Raw genomic sequence first — 24486 nt, 5'->3', positions numbered from 1 at the left:
AGTCTTCACAGTCTCGCCATGAAGCTCTATATGGTGCTTTCAAGACAGAGAAAATAATGGTCATGACTCATTTTACGTTTGTTGGCTCTGGCTGCTTTAATGTGTTTGACTGTTGCCTGGATGCTATAAACTTTTTATATTATTATTAATTATACTGTATTGTCTGGCGGTGCAGCGGTAAACACTGTCTCCTCACAACAAGAACGCTCTGGGTTCAAACCAGGCTGTGTGTGGAGTTTGCATGTTGTCCATGCGTGGGTGTCCTCTGTGTATTCCGGCTTCCTCCCATACTCCAAACACATGCAGGTTAGGTTAATTGGCGACTCTAAATTGCTTGTAGCTGTGAATGTGAGTGTCAATGGTTGTTTATCTCTAAATGTCAGCCCTGTGATAGACTGACAAACTGTCCAGGGTGGACCCCGCCTTCGCCCCAATGTCAAATGGGATTGGCTCCTGGGACCCTAAAAGGATGAGCAGTATTATGAACGAATGAACGTATGTTCCCTTTACTCACATGTCTTCGGCAATCACTGTGCAGTGCGTGCAGGGAGGCTAATAAATGTTACAATTCAGGAGAAAATTGAGTTTCAACAGGGGCTGAGACGCAACCGCAAAATTAGTCTACAAGTACAAACACTCATCTGATGAGGAACTCCTCGGCTGCATCTTGTTTTTAATATTCTTAAGTTAAGATTTATCATGTTAACATGTCACCCATCTGTTTTGTTATATTGTTATTTGCATACTATTCATTGAACATACAAATAATAATAATAATAATAATAATAATAAAAAAACACTATGCAACTCATCCTTTTTATTAAAGCTATAAGCCTGGATCATGATATTGGTTGATTTCAAAACAGCTTCAAGGCAGTGTTTTGAAAAAGAAAACAAACACATCGCAGCTTTGGCCTGGTGGAGCCTTGTGGCTTATTGCTTAAATTATGACAACAAGTTTTCCCTTGGCCATTTAATTTTAGACTTTCTGTTAATTAAGTTTACACTGATTGCTGTTCGCGCCCTATTATTTTTCCAACTTGGAGGTAGCATATTCTCTTCTACGTGAAAAGTGATTTGCTGAAACAGCGGTGAGAAAGGACACTGCAGGACTATTTTCCTAATGAATGGATTCATTGTTTGGTCTTTAAAATGCCAGAGAGCAGTGAAAATGTTCTTCTAGAACCTCCGACCAGCCCTCTAGAACCCAAGGTGTCTTCGAATACACATTTTGTTCAAACAATCTGAAACCCAAAGATATTCAGTTTACTACCATACGAGACAGCAGCAAATCCTCAGAGTTGAGAAGCTGGACCGGTAAATATTTTTACTTGAATAATTACTTTCAAATTGAATAATTGATAGTCAGAATAATTGCCAATTGAGTGTGTGATGATTAATTGTGTCATCTCTAGGTAGTATACAACTGAGCAAATTCTCCTCTCTGATAAGTGATAAGAAACTTTGTGAGTGGAACTTGAATTAAGATTGTTATGTCAAACATTATTCTTAGATTATAAATGCAATTTAGAGTTGCATATATTGATGTACATTAGAATTAATATTAGTTACAGCTACTTTATTTGCTTGCATTGTTTTGTGATGTTTTACTGGTCTGGGGAGATTTACCTGTAGGCTACTCAGTATGATGATATAACACAACATTTTTGGAGTCAGCCTGATTAATTAAAGTGTATCACCTGACAGAACAAGATAGAAAGCAAAATGGAAAAGTATTGAGAAACTTTTTGTTCAGGTTAATTGCATTTGATCAGTCAGAATACAGTCAGGTCTGGAATAATTATCAACCACGGTGGTGTTCTGCAGCGTGTACGGAGGTAGTGCAGCCTGGAGGATCGTGGAGAGAATGCCCACGAGGCTGTGTGAGCTTTGAAAAGGTAGGCATTTTGGAGGGGAAGCAGATGGCTCACATTAAAAGCAAAGGGCCCTTGTGACTGTCCTCAATGGCCCTGCAGAGAACTGGGTAATTAAATGAGAAATTTAATCAGATTCCTCAAATTAAATGTCCAGCTGGATAGTTCTGCAAGAACACCACTGACTACACATTTACCGAAGGGAGTGTCACCAGTGGATGCATAATTCTCCAATCAGTACACACTCAGACATGATGATATTCCAGGTGATGATTACTGCTAAAGTATTCCATTCACAGTTCTGCCAGCAGGAGGCAAAGGGACATCACTGCGTGGCCACAGGAGGGTCATTTTGATAATGGGGCCTGGGAGGAAGCAACAAAACAGTGAGATGACAGTATGGGGGCTGAAATCAATGGATTTAGCAGGGACACAATTTTCTCTTTTCTCTTTTAGAACAAGGCTTCAATCCCCTGTAGATTCTGGCCTTAGCCAGATAATATTCTTAACAGTGTTTCATCATGTTTGATGCAACATGTTTGATGCAACATTTAAAAGAGGAGCAGCACAATCCTGTCTGGACCTGACAATGTGACATGAGCCATTGATTTCTGGAGTCTTCCTCTTCATAGCGCCGTAAACAGAAAACTAGAAACCAGCCTCTGGTCCGTTCCGAGTCATTTTGCATTCAGCAAAATCCAAGAACCGCCTCCCCCTTCCTTCGCTGCCCCCGCCCCGTGCAGACTCCCCCCCTCTCTTTTTCTCTCCCTCTCTCTCTCTCTCTCTCTCACACGCAGCCTGTCCGGTAGGATGGGACCAGTAGCCAGATATCCATGCATGCCTGACCGCTAGTCTACTTCCTGGATGGAAGAATGGGACGTTTCCAGCACCACTTTTCTTCGCATTGTGTTTTGCCCTTCGTCACGCTGACGCCGCGGATAATCACTTAATAATGATCACGTGTAATCAATATTATTCGACCACTTTTTCTCTCTTCTTGTAGTTAAAGACAGCGATTGATCGCCGATTGACCCCTCTACACTTCGGGAATGTCGCTATCTGGAAGCCCGCTACAGGCACGGTGGAGTCCGACAGCAGATTTTGAACTGTTTCTGCACAGCCGTGGTGTGCGTAACGTTTTATTCCTCGAAGCTAAAAACAGCCGCTGCTCGGACTGGAGGCGAACAAATTAGTCTTTTTTTTAACAGCAGTGACTCTGTAGTCTCACCGCTTACCATTACTTTGATGCTCTGCCTTCGTGGCTGCTGTGCCAACTTCGTTTCAGCCTCGACCGAGTGTATGTGATTTTCTTTTCTTTTTTTTTTTTTTTGGTTGTTTTTTTTTTTTTTGTCAAAGAAGAGAAAAGACTGAAAAACTTTGTCACCCGTTGCCTTCTTGTTGCTCTCGATGAGTAGTCTAACATGCGGAGAATACGGGAACCGAGTTACTGGTGGATTTTATCCCTAATGTTTTTAACCTTGCCCAAACACAAAGACTGTCATCCTGGTAAGTACTTGCAACACGGCTCATCGTATCATTTATTTCGCCTAACTAAACAGACTGTCCACAGTGTTGAACTGGATGTTTATAATTGAGGGTAAAAGCGGGGGGTTTGTTGGTCGAGATTTTTTCCTTCCAAAGGTAACGTTTAGCCCGGGTTCCACTAACGGTTACTGGGCCGAGCCGAGTTTAACGTCCAACGGTTAACACCGAGCCTCCGTGATTTGAGTGCATGTTATTGATTAGGCAGCTGGTCTATGGCGCAAATTGTTCCTCTGGATTAAACGTTGGGATAAACATTTAGTCCTGGATTTGTTCCGACGACTCCTGTTTGACCCTGCCGTTTTATATGGTGGCCACAACACTGGTTACTCATTCAACATGGGTGCACAGTCATAAGAATTCATTTATCTATATGGAAATGTAGGAAAACATTCCTGTAGGAACACACTGGGTCTGCGGTACTCTGAGACTACACTTTTATAATATTTCACTTTATCTCCTGTGAAATTACCACGACCCTCCCTCTCCATCTGTTTAGCCTGCAGTTTTGTTAATGTGTGTTTATAAGGTGTCCCAAGTTTTATGACAGGCTTACTGTAGTTGTGGTCTTGATCTGTGTGGAGGTTTACTCTGTGCCTGCTCGCTGTCATGTGCGTAGGTAGAAACGAGGATGAAGGCGATAGTTAGCGCTGTTGGCTCGTAGATGGATGTGCATGTATGAGGGGCGATTAATGCCACTGGAGCGGAAACGTAGTTCTGGAATCTCTGCAACTGGGGATTATTGTTGTTGCACCTAAACTATGGCCCATCAGATTCAGTGCCACTAGAGATTAAACTGTGGAGAAAAGAGGCTCTGTTGGATTGGGGTGGGGCTAGTGATTATTCTTATTACTGATTTAAACTGCAGATCATCTGAATCAATCGATTTATCCTTGATTCTGTAAAATGCCCAAAAAAGTGGTGAAAAATCCCCATCACATTTTTTCCAGATCCATTGCTGACATCTTAATCCAAAGATAATTACAGTTTGTAATGATATGAAACAAAGACAAGCAATAAATTCTCACAGAAGCTGCACCCAGGCGGAATTGTTTTCCTCATCAATTAATCTGTTTCTTATATTCTTAGTTAATCAATTGATTGTGAGCTCCTTGAAATGAACAGAGACAAAGATGAAGCAGAGAAATTTTGGCATTTTTGCTTAGAATATAACTTGATTATCAACGTTGTTGCCAGTTGACTAATTGATTAATCAACTATTCATCATTGCAGTTCTACTGTTGAACTCCAAAGTCACCAAGATTTGATTTCATAGCTTTTACCATCACTGCTTTTGATAGTAGCTATCAATATACAGAACATGACCGTGGTAAACACTTGTCCCATTAAAATTTAGCAGACATGTCAGTCAGGTCACAGAATATGGTGCAACACTGGTCTTGTGGTAAAGTCATTTTTCCCCTTTGATTAGTGTCTCTCAAAGCCCTTCTCTGCTTTCAGATAGGGATTGATTTAGGCTAATAATGTAATGTGCATGTGGTTAGGCGTCACACAGGTTGGAGTTGGGTCCGAAGGTGGTTTGAAGTTAAACGGTGAACAATTTGACAGGTAGGGATTAGGTTTGAGATTAGATTCAGTTTGGGCAGAACAAAAATCAGTGGGGTACGCACCTTCACTCGGCATCAGTACTGCTTTTAAAGGGTTATATATCTCGTAGGAGGTCTGATGGGAACAATGAATAATGAAAGACAAACATCTTTTAACAACAACTCAGAAGGACACAGATTCTACAGTTGATGCTTTTTCTTCCTACTTCTAAGTTGAAGTGAATTAACGCAAGTTCAGTCAGAAATAAGTGATCACCTCTGTGACTGTATGGTCTTGATACATAATGCTCAGAAACAGCCAGCCTTGATCAGTATTCCTGGACCTTGGTTATATTATGAGATATACTCTTTAATATGTACCCAGATGTTTTGTTTGGTATGCCGTTTCCTGTCCTTGAAAAAGTCATAAAAGTCATAATCATATTTTTTCAGTAGCTCTCTGGTGTTATTGTCACAATGTAGACCTGCAGACTTACTGGTTTTTCAAAGCTGATACTGATATTTTAGAGTTAGATTATCTGATGGTACAACAGGCAACAGAATTTTTTTTTAACACTTAACATTTTTGATAAAGATCAGTTCATTCTGGTTATGAAAGAATTTTTAAAAAGATATGTACTGATTGATCCGTCAATTATTTTCACAGTTAGTTGTTTGGTCAGGAAATTGGGAGTGAAATGTCCATTCCAAGATATTGAGTTTACTATTGCAGAAGACTGCAATAGAATCCAGAAAATATTCACATTGGAGAAGATGAAACATATTTAAAAATGACTCAAAAGGATTAAGCAATAATCAAAATTATCCCTAATTATTTTTCCATCAACTTATCAATTAGTCGAGTAGCTCTACTGTGTAATGGCAACACATTTTGCTACAAACACATCTAGCATTTTTGCACTGCAAAATCCTTGTTAAGCATCATTGGACATAAAGACAGTGACCAATATATCTGCGATTAGCTAATATGAGTCTATAATTTTAGCCCACAGATTTATGACTCAGCCTCTATTATGGTACTGTCAGAAGCATTTAAAGAGGTAACTGCATCGTGTGTTACCTATATTCTTATCCTTCTAAGTAAAAAATCTGAAGGAATGATGTTTTTTTGGTAAACACTGTGGCAACTGAAGAGAGTGTAGTTAGTGTGCATCTTAAATATGTTTGGCATTTTCACTCCTCTGTGGCACCAATCATCCCCCATAGTTAAGTAGCAGTGATGTAACACAGGAGAATGGTTTCTCTCTGAGTCACCCCCACCCCCCCATACGCCCAGGCCCCCCACCCCCTGCCCCAAAATCCCCCAGTTCCATGCTTCCACGTCCTCAGTTTGCAGCTTTATTGACTAGTAGCCTTACAAGCCCCTAACATAGCTGAGTTTTCTTATGGCATGTCACACCAGACCTCTGACACATTGCAGAAAGGCAATGCAAGGCAGACTGGCAGACCAGCGAGTAGTCGGTGGAGCATAAATCCAATTTAACTACTTGTACATTGCTCACGTAACTCTGTTCGTCTACCGTTTTGGGCCCGATGACCTAAATCTTTATAATAGGAATTTGGAGTTTGTAAGCTGGGGTTTACATGAAAATAGGAAATTTAAAAGGGAGGGGGGTTGTTTTTTTTCTTAAATCAATGATATAGTTGCTGGTATAGCTTTAGAGGCAGTCGACAATAATACAAAATCATCAGCCCTATTCAGAAAAACAGTCTTGCATGTTCTTTTTTCTCTCTCACAAAAATCCTAGGATTTTTTATCCCTAGAAATGTCACTTCGTAGAATAGGCCCGAACATCAGGAGTTGGGGTGTTCCTGAAAACTGTAGCCCAGACACATGTTCACAGCCATGTGTGGTTGTGCGGTTGAAAACATGCAGCTCTCTAGTCATCATCAGAAACATAGCTTGTCACTAATTATAGAAATGCTCCTGATGTAATCACATAAGTAATGAGGAAATTAATGCAAGTTTATGTGAATACGGCTGGATGGAAAAAAAAAAAGCGAAAGGCGTGACGCCTCGTGATACAGCTGGAGAATAATTAGTAGCACACACAATAGGATGTGAACAGGATTTTGAAAATTTAATAATAATAAAAAAAACTTTTTGCATTATTATATTAAAAACTGCAAACAGTATAGTGGGCAAACATGTCATTAATGCTATTAATGAGATCCTGATGTACTGTTGTGCCAGCAGGATGCCAGCTGTCTGGACATCACTGACACTGGCAACAGTATCATTATCATCAAGGTCCTCTCCATCTTCCCTGGATAATTGGTTCAGTATGTACAGGACTGACACTTGATGTTAACACTAACTTTCCCCTGGTTTTAAAATAGCATCACTAACATATGCTCAGTCTCGATCATAGATGAGCTGAGCGCACTGTTATCTGTTGTCTCTTCACCAGCTGCCTGTGCCACCCACTAAATGGTCCGATGGGGAAACACTGCAGCTGCAATCACTTCATGTGCAGATAATTCACTGTTTATCCTTTTTGCTAGTGATACTCATCCTTTGCTTATTGCTTTCAAATTCAGTGGCCAGCTTATCTGTCTGTCGAATGAGAATGGATGCACTTAAAAGCAATAATGAAATTTGTCACGATACCAGAAATTTGGTAGTCAGTTCCAGTACCAACAACATCGCACGCACACATGCACACACCTCACTATAGTCAGTGTGCAGGCTTAAGTTGATTAACGTGACAAACCAATGATGTGAAAATATCTATTTAAAAAGTCAGTGTTATATTTTGACAGACTGAATGCTAATTACTAATAACTAATAACAATAAATGGAAACGTTATCAAAATTATTGTGCAATATCCAAAACAGGAGCTGCAATTCTTTTTTTTTTTTTTTTTTTAAATGTCAGACCATAAATGAAGCATTGTGATGCTACAGAGATGTTACGGCTTGTAAATCATATATTCTTTAGATGTAAAGGAACATGCTTGTTTGGAAAAAGCCCCAGCAAAATTCAAATCATCCGAATTTTTATATTTATTTCTGTGAAAACGAAATGCAAAACTGACCATTACAACTGAAATCATGACTCTTATCGCAATTGCAATATCTGCCAAAAATGATATATATCATTCAGCTCTACTACTGACGGTAGCCTACTAATGTTGTGAGCTGCCAGCTCACGTCATGAGCTGTCGCTACATTAGCCTGAACAGGATAACATTAGCCTTTGTGTGGACTGTTGCTACAACAGATGCCGGTTGTCGCAATTCACAATCATTACACGACATGAACATCTAGACGACATGTTGTTAATATAAAGTTAGCAACTAAAACTCACTTAGCCTGAATTCTTTGCACAGATCTGGATGCCTTTGAGCAGCTTAGATTAGTTTGAGGTGTTTCCTCCTTTCATTTGAAATGCTCCAAATCTCCATACACCAGTCTTGTCGTGTTTTTGCAGTTGCAGTGAACGTGGTGGTTCCGCACATGCTGCTGCCATTCCACATGTTGCTGTTATTGTTTATTGTGCCTGCCTTCTTCTTCACTTAGAGTTTGTTGTTAGACTGTTATTATACTGCCCCCATCAGTCCGAGAAGAATCGCACCACATCACAAGTACTGTCACGTTCTCAGAATTTTGGCATGGACTTGCTACGGGTTCCTGTGACATCCTTAGTGCCAAATTGAGACGTACAGTAGTCTAGCTTTGGAGAACAGTTGTGTGTTGTTTATATTGTGTTTTGGTGATTCAGCAGTGGACACCGTTGTGGTTTGGGAAAAGCAAAGTTTTCTTCAAGCTGAACTGTTGTGGGGAAAAACTGCTTCTTTGCCCGAAAATATCTTTTGAAATGAACGGCCTCTTACTATTCCACAGTTTTCTCCATATATTGTAGTTTTCAATAACCTAAATTTAGTTTTGTTTATGCTACACATTTTGAAAAACAGGGTAGTTATGATAAATGCCAAAATACCAAATATTTAAAGTAATGAAAACTGCTTTTAGAGTAGTCAGTGTGGAAATTGACACTTGAGGATTCATATATATATATATATATATATATATATATATATATATAAGAAATGCAAGGAATGATTTCTCCTAGAAGTGTGTGATTTTTTTTTTTTTTTTTTTTTTTCTTTTTCTTTTTCTTACTGATGGAAAATGCAGTTAAAAAATTGCTCATAATTTCCCTAGTGTAGCTAGGGCAAGTGTAAGTAAACATTCACAACCTTGTGTTACTTTCAGAATTTATCATTTGTTCAATCACTTTCTCAAATTAAATGTCTGATTCTTGGCCATGAGGCTATTCATTTGAAAAGGTTAGGTCATGTAAGCTTTTTAATAAGGTATACTTGTTTTGTGATTTCCATGCTAGATGTGATGTTGCTGTGTGCCCTGACATCAAAGAGTCATTGAAAGCACTAAAAAATTACGTTAGCACTACAGTATAAGTAATACTGAAAAGAAAGTGAAATATGTTGCTGTTCAAGAAAATCGGTCTACTTCACCTTTTTGTAGTAATATATAAAAAAAAAAGTGTGGGTCGTAGGATGTGAGTCAAACTCAACAAACAAACAAGACTTCCACCAACAATTGTACCAACATTAACAATAAGTTAAAAAACTTTATTTCAGCTTTAAATGGCTCGTCTGCTTTAGTGTCCTCATTATAGTATCTGCTCAAGCTGCATTTAGCAATCATCAGAATTATTTTCTATGCACAATCTCAATATAATTTTTATACATTATACTTTTATAATTTTTCCAGTGAAATACTACATAGTCAAACCATGATAAGCACTAGTACAAAGTATGGATTTATGCTGCTCCTTAAAGGTTTTCTTGTAATAAACCAAAGTTTTTTACATTCATTGTTTCATTACAAAAATGCTTTGTGTGTATCCTTGAAGCATAAAAAACCGTGTTGAATGCATTGCCTTAATAATGAAAGCAGAAAAAAAAAAAAAACTAACTCCATGTTATTTTGCGCATTATGTTACATCTGTAATCATCAGCCTTTGAACAGTGTGGGCTAAAGCTAACCTCACGTCCACTGGATACAGCTGCATTGATTTCCAGTTGTGCCACAGCTCTGTCACGGTTTGAATAATGTTTCAGAAGCAGACAGTCTCTTCTTCAGTAACCGCATTATACAGTATTGTTCCTTTGCTGACATATTTGCTTCATAAGGATACTGAATACCTGTTTGCAGCTCATTTATGGCCAGTGTGGTAACAGACACTCTGTAACTGTTCTGTTTATTTTTGTCTGTATATCCTGAATGGTGTATATTAATGTATATCCTGAGTAGTGTATATTAGCAGAAGGAAATCCATAGCGGGTCTTCTCCTGCTTCGCAGTTATAGACATAAATACCATAAAACGTATTAATTTTAAATATACATTTTACATGTGAATTTCACGATTTACAGACGTGCGCTGCTCTGGCACTTATATTGAAGTGCAATCTAACAATTTCATTATTTTATATGATAATTAGAGTAATTTGACATTAATTGTGATTAAAGAGTTTATTTGTTTAACTTATGTTAATCAAGGCAATTGGTCATCACTTCATTACTTGGTGTGTATGGTTGAGTTCACCCAGTGTTTCAGCCGAGATACTCTAAGCTGGTCACAGCACCATTTTAATCATTTAGAATGACTCACAGCCACTTCACTCCAAATCATTTCATCCGTCCTAGCAACATCCAACTCAGAACGCACACACACACGCGCACACACACACACACACACACACACACACACGCGCACACACACACACACACACACACACACACATGCCCTTGTGTGCGCGCAAACTGGATTTGACCAGGATGGTTTGAAACAAGGGAGGAAACATGCTGTTGGGGAAACTAGTGTACTTATTTCCTGTGCTTCATGACAATAGTGATTAATGTCCAGGCAATAAGGCACTGTCACTGAAGGACATACACTGCTGCACTCAAGGACTTGGCCATATCAATAAATGTCCTCTGTCCTTCAGTCGCCACGTCCTCTTTGCCCTTAAACAATCTTGCCGCGGCGTGATACTGTGTCAGCTTTACTTACAGCTGAACTGTCAGTCACTGTTGCCCTGTGGAGAATGAAGACAATAGAACCTTCAGGCTCCTTTTTCCTGCATTGTGTTATTGTGGGTCAGCAGAGCATGTGTTTGCTTTGTGCTCATTGTTTTTTTTCCTTTGTCTTTTTTTTTTTTTTCATCTGTGGGCTACATTCAAGATTGTCTTTTTCCGACTCGAGGAAAAACAAATTCAAAAGTAGGCTATCCCATCCACGAGGCTCATTTTCCTTGTCTTGAATTGTGGCGACAATCGCTGAAGATATAGGATTAGGCTGTGCATGTTTAATCAAGCTCAAGGTGCCCTGCAGAATGCAAAATAAGCTCGTTGAATGAGAGTCAAGTTATGTTTGATGAATTGATTTTTAACCTTTGCATAAATTATAATGTTGTTGTCTTGAGCAGCTGTAGAAATATACCTGTGTTCCAGCATGTGAAAGTAAAAAAGTCACTACACTATGAATTAAATTCATAGTCATTAGTTAGCTGGTGAAACTCTGCAGTGGTAGTAACTTTGCAGAGTAGTTGTCACTGTCAGGACAGACTTGTGTTTTGTTTAAATGGAACAGTAACAGAATGCTTTACAATGAAACTGAAACAATGCCATGTAAACCTGACAGCCCTTAGATCTTTGGCATTAGCTGTTGTTTAGCACATTTTGGGGAAACAAACAAACAAAAAAAAAAAAAACACCCGAGGGTGTTGGTTTTATGCAACTGGAAGCTTAACTGTGTCGGAACATTTTCAGTGGGCTGCTTATAAACGTACTGATTTAAAAAATTTGTGTAAAAGATTTATTTTGACATAATTCGTTGTGGTTTCATGCCTTTTTTGTTTAATGTCACTGTCTTAGAGATACTTAATTATTGAGGCCACCATCAATATTTGAGAGTTAAACCTGATAACAATACAGCAGCCAATAGTTGTTGCACAAACAGACATTTTTAATTACAATTACTTAAATCTGTTTAAGAATAATGAACTTGACTGAATAACGCACGCAGATATATCTTAGATTTTTCTGTACGTCAGTCTTGTTATATATTGCCATATCTGACAGTATGATACTGAATATCTTTGGTAAGCTGATATGGGCTGGATGATTTATCGGCTCTGCCCTTTACATATAAATTTGTATTAAAATTAATATATACAGAAATATAGCAAATTCACCTACAATGGTAGAATACAAGATTTTTATACAGTTGTATAAAAGGTGGTAAGGAAAGTTTTTCCAACTCTTGAATTGACCTTCATGAGATGAAGTGTGTGTGTGTGTGTGTGTGTGTGTGTGTGTGTGTGTGTGATTTGAAAAGTCCGCTTACGAAAATAAGATGCTACAATTAGCTTCAGTTAGCTGTTACAATTAACTCTCTTGTCAGATGGGAATGTTGAAGCACCTGACAGTAATTGCACCTCAGTGCTGTATCAACAACCTCTACCTTTTTCAGAGTTTTGAATGTAGGATGTCTGAAAAGGTCCCTTTGCTCAGGGGGAAAACAGATTTCACTACCCACCAGCCTAAAGGCTAACTAAAAGATTTTCCAAAATGTTGCCATCTTTCCAAATTGATGATGATAAGGAAGCATCCACTCACCAAAATGCAGTGGTATGAGATGCAGTAGTAAATAAGTTAGGTTAGTTAGTTAATTATGTGTTGTTAATTTTGGGAAACATACTCAGTGAATTGTACACAAAGTACTGTAGCTCACACTGTAGATGACTTCATAATGGAATAATAATGCATTAAGGGTCATTCATCACATGAGAGGTAGATACAGAAGAATAGCAGTAATCAAATACAGTTCGGCTGGGTATGGGTTTAACACTGAGTCAATACCCACTTTTCCACTCCAGTGCTAAACCCATTTCATTAATTCCTTGTTTTTTTTTTCTTGCCCTCGCTAACTTAACACTTAGAGATCAGTCCCCAGGTTCTTTCTTTTGGATTTAGAATGAGATTGATGTTCTGTTTGTTACTCTCACGCACTTAGACGGCCTCTCTGGGAGCTTTCTTTAATTCAAGACAAAGACAATGGAAGGGGGTCTTTGGTATTAAACCCAAAACACAGCTAAGCATTACAGGTGGTGGTGCACCTTTTCCAGTTGCTTAATTTATTTGGATCTTTTGGATGTTTTGCATTGAAATTGTGAAAGGAACGTGTGATATAGTAAACATGACAAAGGCAGCTAGTGTGAAAATTTGTGTTGGTTAATTTCAGAGATTTCCCAGGGAGAAGATGTGCTGAGTTAGATAGTTTTTGGAGGCAGAACGGGATTTTAGAGACTACCCTATCGATCCTGTTGACATGCTCCCCTTTGGGGAATGCAAATGCTTCTGTTCTTCAACACAAACATTCAAACCCTCCTGGTAATGGAACCCTAATTAACTAGGGATTTGAATACCATGGCCTTTTCCTTTGACATTTTCATATTTCACAAAGAGATTGTTTCACGCTTCCTCAACAAAGACAACTCAAGTATTTATTAGATGGTGAAAAGAATTTATATGACAACACGGTCAACAGCTGAATATGTTGATTGTTTAAAAAAGCAACAACAACACCAACAAAAAAAAAAAAGACACTTTCCAGTTGATCCCCGGGTAATTTTAGACGCTCTGTCATACGAATTCCTGCGTGTCTGCTTATCTGTCAAACTCTGGTGTGAGCTGAAGGTGTGACAGCTGCTGTATGTTGTTGTCACAGCTAATCTAAACCTCACAACACAAGTGTTTACCGTCGCAGAGAGGAGACCTATCCCCAGGTAACCACTAATCACTGAGGGATTTCAGAGATCATCTGTTCCCGCACTTTACAGCCAGCGTGAGGCAGGTGGGAGCTAGCAACCGCTCTGCCTCAATGGCCTCACGGTTCTCAAGACAATCATCTGTGTTGTTGTAATGTGTAGAATTAAATGCTTTGAGTAGACTTTATGGCACCAGTGACATTACTGAGTGCCATCTTGATGAAATGGAAGTTGTTGTTTGGAGATAAACAGAGGCTAATTTTTTATTCAAGCCTATTAATATTATAATTATCCTGTCAATGGATAGATGAAAGTATTTTTATTCAGTAAAGAGGCTTCAAAGGGCAATAATGAGGACAATTAGCTCACCAATGACAGGACTCTCCATGTTGCTGTGACAAATTTGTTTCCACGTTTAAAGAGGACAGTTGATAAACAAGATTGTGGAGAGCAGCAACAATTAGTTGATTTATCAATTGTTGGATTGACAGAAAATTAATTGTGTAAATCATCTATTTTGATAATCAAATAATCATTTTAGTCATTTTTTTTTTTAAAACAAATATTAAAAATACTCCCTTGTTGCTTTTTGTCATATATGTAAAATAGACTTGTAGACCAAGATAGACTTGTAACATAAATTGTAACGTATATTTTTCGTGTTTTAAAGGTCCGGATTCAAAGGGTATCTGTCATTTGAAATAAGTAATGGAACAGCCTTGTCATTAATGTGTTATAATTGGTTAACTCTAACCTGTAGTCAGACCTACATGGTGTAAAGTATAGTATAAGTATAAAAGGATGAGAAGGTAGATAGCTGTTTTCTTTTTTCATGGGCCAAAGTAGAACTAATGTAGATGGCACAGAACAGCAGATGGAAAATGACAGTATAGTCTTTACTGTCGCTACGAAAAATGAAGCAAATGTATGCTTTCCTTCTAAAATTTGAATATACTGTCAATTACAATCTGTAAATGTAGAGTGTAGGAACTTATTGACAACTTATAGAGATGACTGATATTTGAGCAGGTGGTTGTATAAATGTCCCTCTGATCTTTTAATGCCTGAACTTCTGTTGCTTATCTTTTTTCATGCCCAAGGTCAAAAGTTGTGTTTTTCTAAAATAAAGAAGACAGTTCTGGAATCTTAAAGACAGCTGAATATGACGTGAATAAAATGTATATTAAGGCTGCAGTGTGGGTGGTGGATAGGAGGAGTGGCGTGGAGTGGTTTGGTTTACTTTGTCTCATGCTAGCGCTTGCTTATCCAAAACTTGCATATTGTATATTGTATATTAAAATATGGCCTGGATTTGGAGTTGCAACAGTTAGTCTATTCATCTACTTATTGACTGACAGAAAATTAATCTGTAGCTAATTTGGTAATCAATTAATTATTTGTCATTTTTCAAGCACAAATGCCAAACTTTCACAGGTTAACGCTTTTTAAATGTCATGTTTTTGTACTTTATGTGGCATATCTGATTGTAGACTCACTATTTCTGGCTTTAATTTGAATGCATCATTTTGGGCTTTAGGAAATGATTATGGGCACCTTTTATATTTATTCAAGAAAGTAATCAGCAGATTGATTGATTATGAGTTATGCAGCACATACCAAGTCTGGAATGGGGTTCACTATGTGGGGCTGCAACTAAATAATTATTTTCATCATCAAATAATTTATCGATTCTTTTTCAATCAGTAGTTTAATCTGTAAATGCCAAGAAATAAATGACTAATAACAGTCTAAAAGACAAAGATACTTAGTTTACAATGACGTAAAACAACCAAAAAGGCAAAAATTGGAGAATATTTGGCATTTTTGCTTGATTATATAGTAGCAGATAGCTTTTCTGTTAATCGAGAAACTTTCAGCTCTAGTTTACTGTTAACTGTAGTCTTGCAAATCACTGGAAGTTCGCACAAAGGGTTAAGAGCCTGGGAGGGAACATGCAAGTTGAAGCTATTACAGTTGACTGTGAGAACCTCAGAAACCTATTAAATCAAGCAAACACGCTGCACAGTTTTCTTTTTTTTTTTTTTTTTGAATGAAGTAAAAATCCAGTCTTGTATTTTCTTGGACCAGCATGCATCAGGTTTCAAGTATTGCAGTTAAACGCATTTGCACATTGTCTTCACCACTCAGCTGTGATGATGCTGCTTGATTGGAGTCACAGCCAAGTACTGCTCAACTGAGTGCTGTTTCTCAGCCTTTGTTTGCTCCCGCTCATGTGTGCATTTGATCTCATGTTTATTAGTCTTGGATTTGTTTTGATGCAAGTTTGACTACGTGTAGGTGATGAAATTGGTGCCAAGGTGGCTTCAATAAGCTTGGTGTGAAATGATATTGTTGTCTTTTGATAGTATACTGTTTACTGGGATGGGATACACTATATCTTGACAGACAACCACCAGGCTGTGCCATGTATGAAAGCAAGGCCAAACAAGAGTGTGAATGTGGAGGAGCCATCATCAGAGCAGATGTCCTCATTTGTCATGAGTTATAAGTTGGCGTTGATGATAGGTACTTGAATAGTCTTGTAATCCCTTTTGGCTAATTAGCACCCATCTTTTCATTACATGCCACTCGATTTCTTCCATCACAATACCTCTAAAGTTAACCAGCAGGAGCATTTTCCTGTTGTTTAGACTGCGGCTCTGTACATGATTTCAACTGTGACATTTCTTATTTCCCTTCTCGTTTACTTTCATACAAAGTTGAACAGTACACGTGTTTGATTTCATTAGTTTTTTTTTTTTTTTTGAATCTCAAACGCTCAACCTTGACAAAACTTACTTATGTTGGCAATTATAAATGTGTTTTCTGTACTTGTCATGATTTATATCATTGAAAAATTAAAAATATTGAACCGGTGGAAACGAATCCTGTCTTGTTAGTTGCAAAAAAAAAAATTACAGTGGGGATGAGGTTAACTACAGGTTCGGTGTGTGAAAGAAAGTATTTCATTTTGTAATGTGGAACTATATTTTAATATGTTACTTTTGAGAAGTGCAATGCCATTAAAAACCAGACAGCAGGTAATGAATACATCGTGGATATTACATACAGCTTCAGTGTGCATGACTTCTGCAGCTTAATAATATCAATTTACCACGCAAAAGAAATGTAAAAGTAAAAAAAAAAAGAAAAATTTGTAATTTGAGAGATTGTCAAAGGGAATAGAATAGAATAGACCTTAATTGTCATTGTTAAAAAATATGTATTATGGAAAAATGCAGTAAATACACTGCCAATATCAAGTTCATACCTATCAGTTGTATGAAGCAGTGTCAGTTTTTCATTAATTGGGTTTTATCATATCATTTGCAGCTGAGATGATGACAACATTTTGCTAGTGTAAAATGTACGTTGGACCAGGCCTGTGTGGTAGGTTTGTGCGATGTGTACGCCCCTCATTACATTGTGGTGTTAGTAAAGTTCTTGCTTCATAATGAATTACGTACAGTAAATATTACATACAAGCAAGACTACTAAAGAGGCTGTTACAGAGATATTGAGTGCATTGCGCTTCATGGTTTTATTTATCGTTTCTAAATTCAGCCTTCAAGTATTGATTAGAGTCCAACATCAAAGAGCAGTTAAAGAGGAAGGGAGGAGGTCTCACTGTGTGTATGGCCCCGGGCAGGCATGAAGAGCCTGTTTGGAAGTGATGCATGCAAAGTCCTGGCGCAGTGATATTATTTATGGCTAACATTGAGTCATTTGGCCAGCGAGCTGGAGGTTAGGTATTTTTCCTCAGTACCAGACTGTCGTTTTCTACTAAAACACATTTAATTCCACTTTTTCTCTTTTTTTTTTTTTTTTTTATTTGCAACTGTTTTATAGTAGTCTTTTTACAACTTGACACTCAAATCACCTTACTCTGGCTACAACAGCATACATTTTCAGCCTGGTTGTTCCAAGCTATGATCATATCATTAGCCTGGCGGTATTAGTGTCATGCTCTACCCGTTGAGTTAGATGGACCCATTTACATTGCTGGTAATCAGCCATCACCATTCATGAACACCAGTAATGTGTGAGGAGTGTAATGTATCCACCAGAGGCAGCTGAATTTATTTCAGAATCAATAACTAGACAATTCATGCGGGGCTGCACGCCGTGTCCTGAGGTATGACCTCATAAGTTCTTGGCACTTAAGTGACCCAGTTGCCACACTGAAAATTGAAAACCTCACTTTACACAGTAAATTTTCCTAACGCTATCAGAGCCGTTATGTGTGGTCATGCCATTGTGTATGGAGACATGTTTGAGGATTGTTTATTGTGGGCTGTGAAGGGAACGAGCTATGGCTGGTCTATTAAAGAGGTCACCAGCCCTGAATTTGTTTAATCTTGTTAATGGTTTTCATCAGAGCCCCTGATGCACTCAATCAGTGAGTGCTCCAGCTATTTAATGCACTTCATTCACTGTACCAGCATTGCTCTAGTAGCATTTTTAACAGCAGATTGACACAATTCAGATTTACTGTATGATTTCACCAGTTTTGAGGCGTAGCCATCTAGTGTAGATTCAGCCTGTATGTGAGGGGCTGTTTTAAGCATCCACTTCTCCACAGGAAGTCATGTAGTTTTAATTCATAAAAGAGTCAGTTTTGGTCAGACAATAGAACAATAGTTCATAGTTCTTTGCCGGCTTCTTATGAATAGAGAATAAATGCCAGGATATGTGTTTTTTTTTTTTTTCCTTTTTCTTTCTTTTTTTTCTATTCAAGGAAGACTTAATACACTGGAGACTTTCATCTAGACCTTTTCGCCCACATGCTCTATCAAAGTCTGACGTTTGATGTACTGTGTTTCTCACTTATTCCTTGTAGTAAAAGGCTGAAGAACATATGACATGTTGCGCCACTCTGGCCTCATAACCTCTGACTGCAGTGACATAGTACAGATGGTATGAATCTTCACAGTATACCTTTTTAAAGAGGAGAAAAACTGCAGGGGAGGCAGGCGTCTGAACTGAGAGTGGATTGAGAGTTGGTGACACATTTGGATTTAATTATAATGAGATGGTCTTATCCACTTTTCACCAGATAAGTTTAGAGAATAGACTGCAGAGCAAGTGTGGCATAATGAGAAAGTCGAGTATGCCTCCTTTGCCCTTCCTCCTATTCTGCTTGCTTTGTTGTTCAAGTTCCCTAATGAAACAAACAAAAATGTTTTCTATTTGGGTGGAGGTCCAAGGCTGTAATGCACACAATGCCTACGTGTGTGTGTGTGTGTGTGTGTGTGTGTGTGTGTGTGTGTGTGTGTTTGACTCTGTTTTTGGACTTAATTAAAAAGTTAGTCTTGGGTTTCTGTCACTTTACTATTTCTACTTGTCTCTATATTTCACTATGAAGTTGTATTTTAGGCTATCAGCACCCTGCACGACATTGACAAAAACATCTCGCCTCAGCTCTGAATGTGCAGCAGGACTTCCTGTCAATTAACATGATGAACAAAAAGCCAGACAGGTCTTGACATGCACAGTCATGCTCATATGTGCAAAAGAAAGAAAAAAATTATCAAGACTAGGTGTTAAGGGATAATTTTAAATGAGTTCTTGAAATTTTTATTTGAGTTTTTATTTTTCATTGAGTCAGTCAAAGAACAATTTTTACCCTAGACTAATGGGCTTAATTTTACTGTAATATGGCTACATTTCTCTGGCCCAAGGGTGCCGATGTCCTCTTTGCTGAAACTGCTTGTTTGCTTTTAGCTGTGTCGGCCTAAATATCTGCATTGGGATTTGAGTTGTTGTTTTATTATTTCTGAGCTTGATGTTTTAGCCCTAAGGCTTGGCTCCCTCTTTGCCGTATCTCTGGCTGATCTTGGCAGTTCTCATGTTCCCGAGGTCCTTGGTGTGACTCGAACACTTCCGGGGAAATTGAGCCACATCGCCCACTTCCTGAGAAATGAGAAACACATGCACTCTCAAGATCAAGCTCCACTTACTCCTTCTCTAAGCTCCTCTGTTTTCGCAGAGAGAGAGAGGGAGAGGGAGAGACCCCCAACCTCGTTTTGCCGCTATTACTTGTACCGGTAGCTATGAAGAGCTTGACAGACTGTGGAGAGAGTGAGCTATTTGACATTTAAAGTAAGACGAACACATTTGAACACACGTTCGTCATAAACATACGTTTGTGATTCCTCAAAACGGAAAGCTAAGCAGATGTCCTTGCTTTTGACGGTTTGCTCTATGCAGCGCAGATGAGATTGCACAGACAGCAGCTGTCTCCCTCAGCACATACATTTGTTTCTCATATACATAGCAATTTTGCATCGAGAGTCTGCCGTTTATTCGCTCATCAGGCCTGTGAAAACAGCCCACTGCTGCTTCGTACGAATTCAGACAGAATAATATAAAAGTTGTTTAGACTGTAGTTTTTCTAATTAGTACATTTAATGATATGCCTTCACTCTCCTCCTAATTAAAGGACTAGCTGAGAAAATGGGGATGGGTGAAGTACACGAGCGGTGCTTCCCTCTCTCTCACCAACCGCTGTCCAAGTGTCTCTTTGTGTGTGCGTGTATCTAACTGTATGAGTGTAAAGCATGACAGTGCCAGAGGAGACTGTGAAGAATATAGCAACACTCACTGACTTCTTTGAAAAGTATCCACTTCATTTAGTCACCCAATTTGGTACATGGCCTTCATTAGGCTTATAAAGGTGACGTGGCGAAACACATCACTGAATATCGTGCACGCTCTTCTGGGAAGTTAGTGTTGCAGACTTATTTTTCACATTCAGTGTTTTCGAGCGCCTGACTGCTGAAGTACTGTCTATTGCCGAAAGAGTGCTAGCAAGCTAAGTTGATGTTTTATTCGATAATTACATTTAAATAACTTTTCTCAGTGATAATAGAAACGTTAAGTAACACCGGCGCTGTATGGCTAGAAGGGATTTCAGCTGTTCCACTGCTGCGTCTCATTCCCAGTTTAAGGTTAAAAAGGCTGTGATGGGTTGTGTAAAACACAGCAAAACACGATGATTATCCTACTGCCTTTATAGGATAAGTCTGTTGATAATTGAGATTATTCTTATGGTCAAAAATTCCCATGAAAGCAACAATGAATTGCTCCTATACGAATAATAAGTATTGCTTTGAGTTGCCAAAGCTGGATATAGTGAAGTCCTCGGTGCCATAGAGCTTAATATTTGTCCAATTACTATTGAAAACACATTGAGTGAGCCACACTGGTTATCCTTTGTGGCATGTACCTTTACCATAAACACAGGCACTGTAGTTTATTTTGAGTCGCTCCCACATACGCTGCTTCATTAATTAGGAAATAATTCAGCTCTTTTTAAAAGTGAAAGTATGATGTATGTTAGTGACCTCTTTCTGAATATTTGATTCTTTCAGTAAGGAACGTTTGAAAGTACTGAGGGATGAAACACATTGTTGGTTTTGGTCTTTTCATGAGATTTGTTCACCATAACAAAAAAGTTGAATACCAAAAGGTTACTCTTTTAAAACCAAACACTGAGAATGGATAGAAATAATTAATCAATAACTCATCTTTAGTTTTATGTTAGGGTTATATGTAATATGTTATTGGTGCCATAGCAACCTGCGGGGAGCCTGATGGAACCCACAGACGGCAATAGAATGTAAGATCTCCGCTCTGACTGTCCCTGGAGCATGTAGCTCTGCTAGTTATTTAAAACAGTAACAACTAAACATCATATAAAAAATAGTGTTGTATTTTTAGGGCCCAGTGTTTAATTTATGATGTCCTATTTTCAGCGATGTAAGCCATAAGTCATTTTTCCATAAAACGCATTTGTGAATGGAATCACATTTGTTTTTTAATGGCATCTGATGCTATTTGTATGTTTTGATAATACAACAGTGTAGGCTAAGCACTAACGCTATTTTGGGGGAAAGAATGTGGGTGGTGACTGTGCATTGTTGCATGCATGTATTTTTTTATATTAAATTGGTATAGTACAATCAAAAATGTATTTTTTCTATTTGTTGATTTTTATTTTTTGTCTCCATATAAGTAATCAGTCTGGATTTGATTATAGTGAGTGATTACTCCACCAGTAGATTTAAAAAAAAAAAAAGACATAATTACAAATCTACCATCCCTGGCAAGTGTGAGCTTTGGGCACATAATGTATAAATTTAGATGTGTATTTTACTTGTAGATAGCAGAATTCACCTCTTCAAAAACACCACAACTGAATTACATAGACATTGTCGCTCAGGATGTATTGGACAGCTTAATCCACCCCCTAATAGTCCTCCTCGTGACATGGACGTGCCAGCCCGGCTGTCCTTCACATACCTGATGCTAACATTGGGGATGAGATTGATATTTTAACTCCATCCCCCAATGACTAATGCAAGTTAAACGCTCCTGTGGTTGTTGTTAGGCTGCTGTTTTTCAAGGGCTCTCAGGGGTTCTTGCCTTGTTGTTGAGTGTGATATTATGGAACAAATAGCAGGGCTTAATGGTAGTGTAGATGATTTAACTGCCCTCAGGGCAATGAAAAAGGGAAAATGATTTTGTACAAGGTGTTGTTCTGTAGGTGTTTTGAAGCCTTTTGTTTCCTCTGAGCTTTCTAAAAAAAAATACTCAGATGTAAAGTTTCACAAAGCCTAGATATAAAAATACCTTTTTGTCCAAACTCTTTGTATGTTGCATTTCATTTAAACTGCCGGTGTAACATACCACAAAATTGCTATTCACTCGCGTTGTCTGGATTTCAGTTTAATGCATGATGTTCGAGTATAGGGCGTCTCTCCTCAGTCTCCTTCAGGCCCAGCACCGACTGTGTTGTCTGCTCTGCTCTATCAGAGATGCTGTGGCTTTAATCCTTTTGCCCACAGGGGACGGCTGACATGGATGAGTGTAAACTGTTGACATGGTGCCGTCTCCTATGCTCTCTGATCAAAGACGATGCAGCCCCCCCTGTTTCACAACCTGCCTTCAAATATGCTCCGAGTCTCTGCCACCGAGACTCCCTCCCTCTCTGTTTCACACTTCATGTTAACCTGTGTTTCCCCATAGTGGATTGATTCATCTGCTAGTAACAAAGCAGCCATATATGACTCTACCCGTGTAGCCTCTGTGACCTCCCTCTAAGCAATGAATTTGATTTGGAAAACATTGTGGAGACAGTTTTTAAAGGCAGTAATGCACTGACTTTGAGTGCAAGGAAAGACTTGGCTTGATGTAGTGCTTAGTTTAATTAATCCCCGGTAATGATGCAACTATTAGTAAGAGCTGAGCTTGTCTTAAGTGGCTGGAGATGCGTGTGAGTGTGTATTTGTATTTGATGTGTGGCGATGCTGATCAAGCCCAAACACAACTTGCCGTCTAATGGTGGTTTAGCTTCAGGAGTCCAGGGAGTAGTGCTAATGTTCTAATGTTCCCTTTGACCTCATGAGACATATAACACATGTGATATACAGTAGTTGTCATGGTTACAGTGATGCACGTGCTTATACAACCATGGAAACATGTCTACTACAAATTGAGATTTTAAAACTGCCGGAAAAATCCATAAAACAAATGGAGTGAATCTGAATAATTTGGTAGACATCCCTACATGGTCTATATACTCTGATTAATATACTACAACCTTTGAGTGTTTTAGGTTATTGTTCTGAAAGCTAAAATGTTCTTGTTGGTAGAGCTCTGTAGCTAGTGTTATATTAGTATGAACTGATTTTGAGACACATTTGAATAGACTCTTCTGGCACTTTCAGTGGATTTTTGATGTGAGATCAGCTGCCAAGCTGCATGTTTGTAAAGGAGACTGCGTGAAGAGTTTTAAAATGGTGAACACAGCACTGAGTACAATGCGCAAACCGAAAAACTCAGATACAACATGGATTATCTGAATGGATTCAAAAGCAGTTTTACAGCATGTAGCAGCGATTTCTGCTTCCATTTTGGCTCTGGCAAATTGTCATATCTGGTTTTGTTTTAGTTTTTCCTTGCATGCCAATTTTACACAGAAACAATCTGCTTGCCCAATTGTTTGCATCCCTCTAGCAACAGGGACCCAATATTAGCCAATACATCTCCAGGTTTTGAATGCCACAGTGGGTTTTGACTGCCTAAAGCAACACAAAACACTCCTGCTTTGCTTGTTCACCTGATTGACAATGGCTTCACTTAGACAGTTTCTTCTCCACTGGCATAGGGTGCATCTTTTGTGGAGCATATTCTCCGTAATGACTTTGATTGTTGTAAGCCTGGGCCTACATGCTCTCGGGAGTTGGGTGTGCTTAAGGACAATTTGTGCCCCCAGGATTCGCTATAATTATGATGACAATGTTTGATTTCTTTTGGGGAAATTTACTCCAAGAAGTTAAAGAGACATTTGTGCCCAGAATACATCAGACTGATTGTCTACACTCCTGCTTACATAGGCTGTTTGCATTTTACTAAATCAAGTGTCCACATAGGAGTTCAGCAGGGAAGTTGTCATGGTATAATTTCATCCATACATATATTACAAACATATTGATCATCCAGTCCATTTACAGTTTCTTTCCCAGAAAAGCTGCTGCTGCAAAGGGATTTGATTGATTTGAGCTATAAGAGAGCAGGAAGCATCACAGGGGCTATAGGAGATGCTCCTCTTGTTTTCTGCAGATCCCATTATTAATACCCATTAAGGCTTTGTGCCAAATGACTGCACCTGGACCTTTTTTTTTTTTTTGATACA

At 38.5% G+C, this 24486-nt stretch overlaps 1 protein-coding gene across 1 annotated transcript in view; it reads left to right on the top strand.

Annotated features, from left to right (window-relative positions):
* Nucleotides 1–2680: 2680 nt before the first annotated feature.
* Nucleotides 2681–24486, top strand: part of ca16b (carbonic anhydrase XVI b) — a 99371-nt gene continuing 77565 nt past the window's right edge. The window contains exon 1 of the mRNA XM_056393438.1: nucleotides 2681–3380. Within this exon, the coding sequence (XP_056249413.1) occupies nucleotides 3296–3380 (85 nt within the window). The 5' untranslated portion in view covers nucleotides 2681–3295. The remainder of the gene's footprint in view (nucleotides 3381–24486) is intronic.

Source organism: Seriola aureovittata, chromosome 2 (assembly GCF_021018895.1).
Source record: "Seriola aureovittata isolate HTS-2021-v1 ecotype China chromosome 2, ASM2101889v1, whole genome shotgun sequence".
Lineage (NCBI taxonomy): Eukaryota > Metazoa > Chordata > Actinopteri > Carangiformes > Carangidae > Seriola > Seriola aureovittata.
This window is presented reverse-complemented; position numbering and strand designations above follow the sequence as displayed.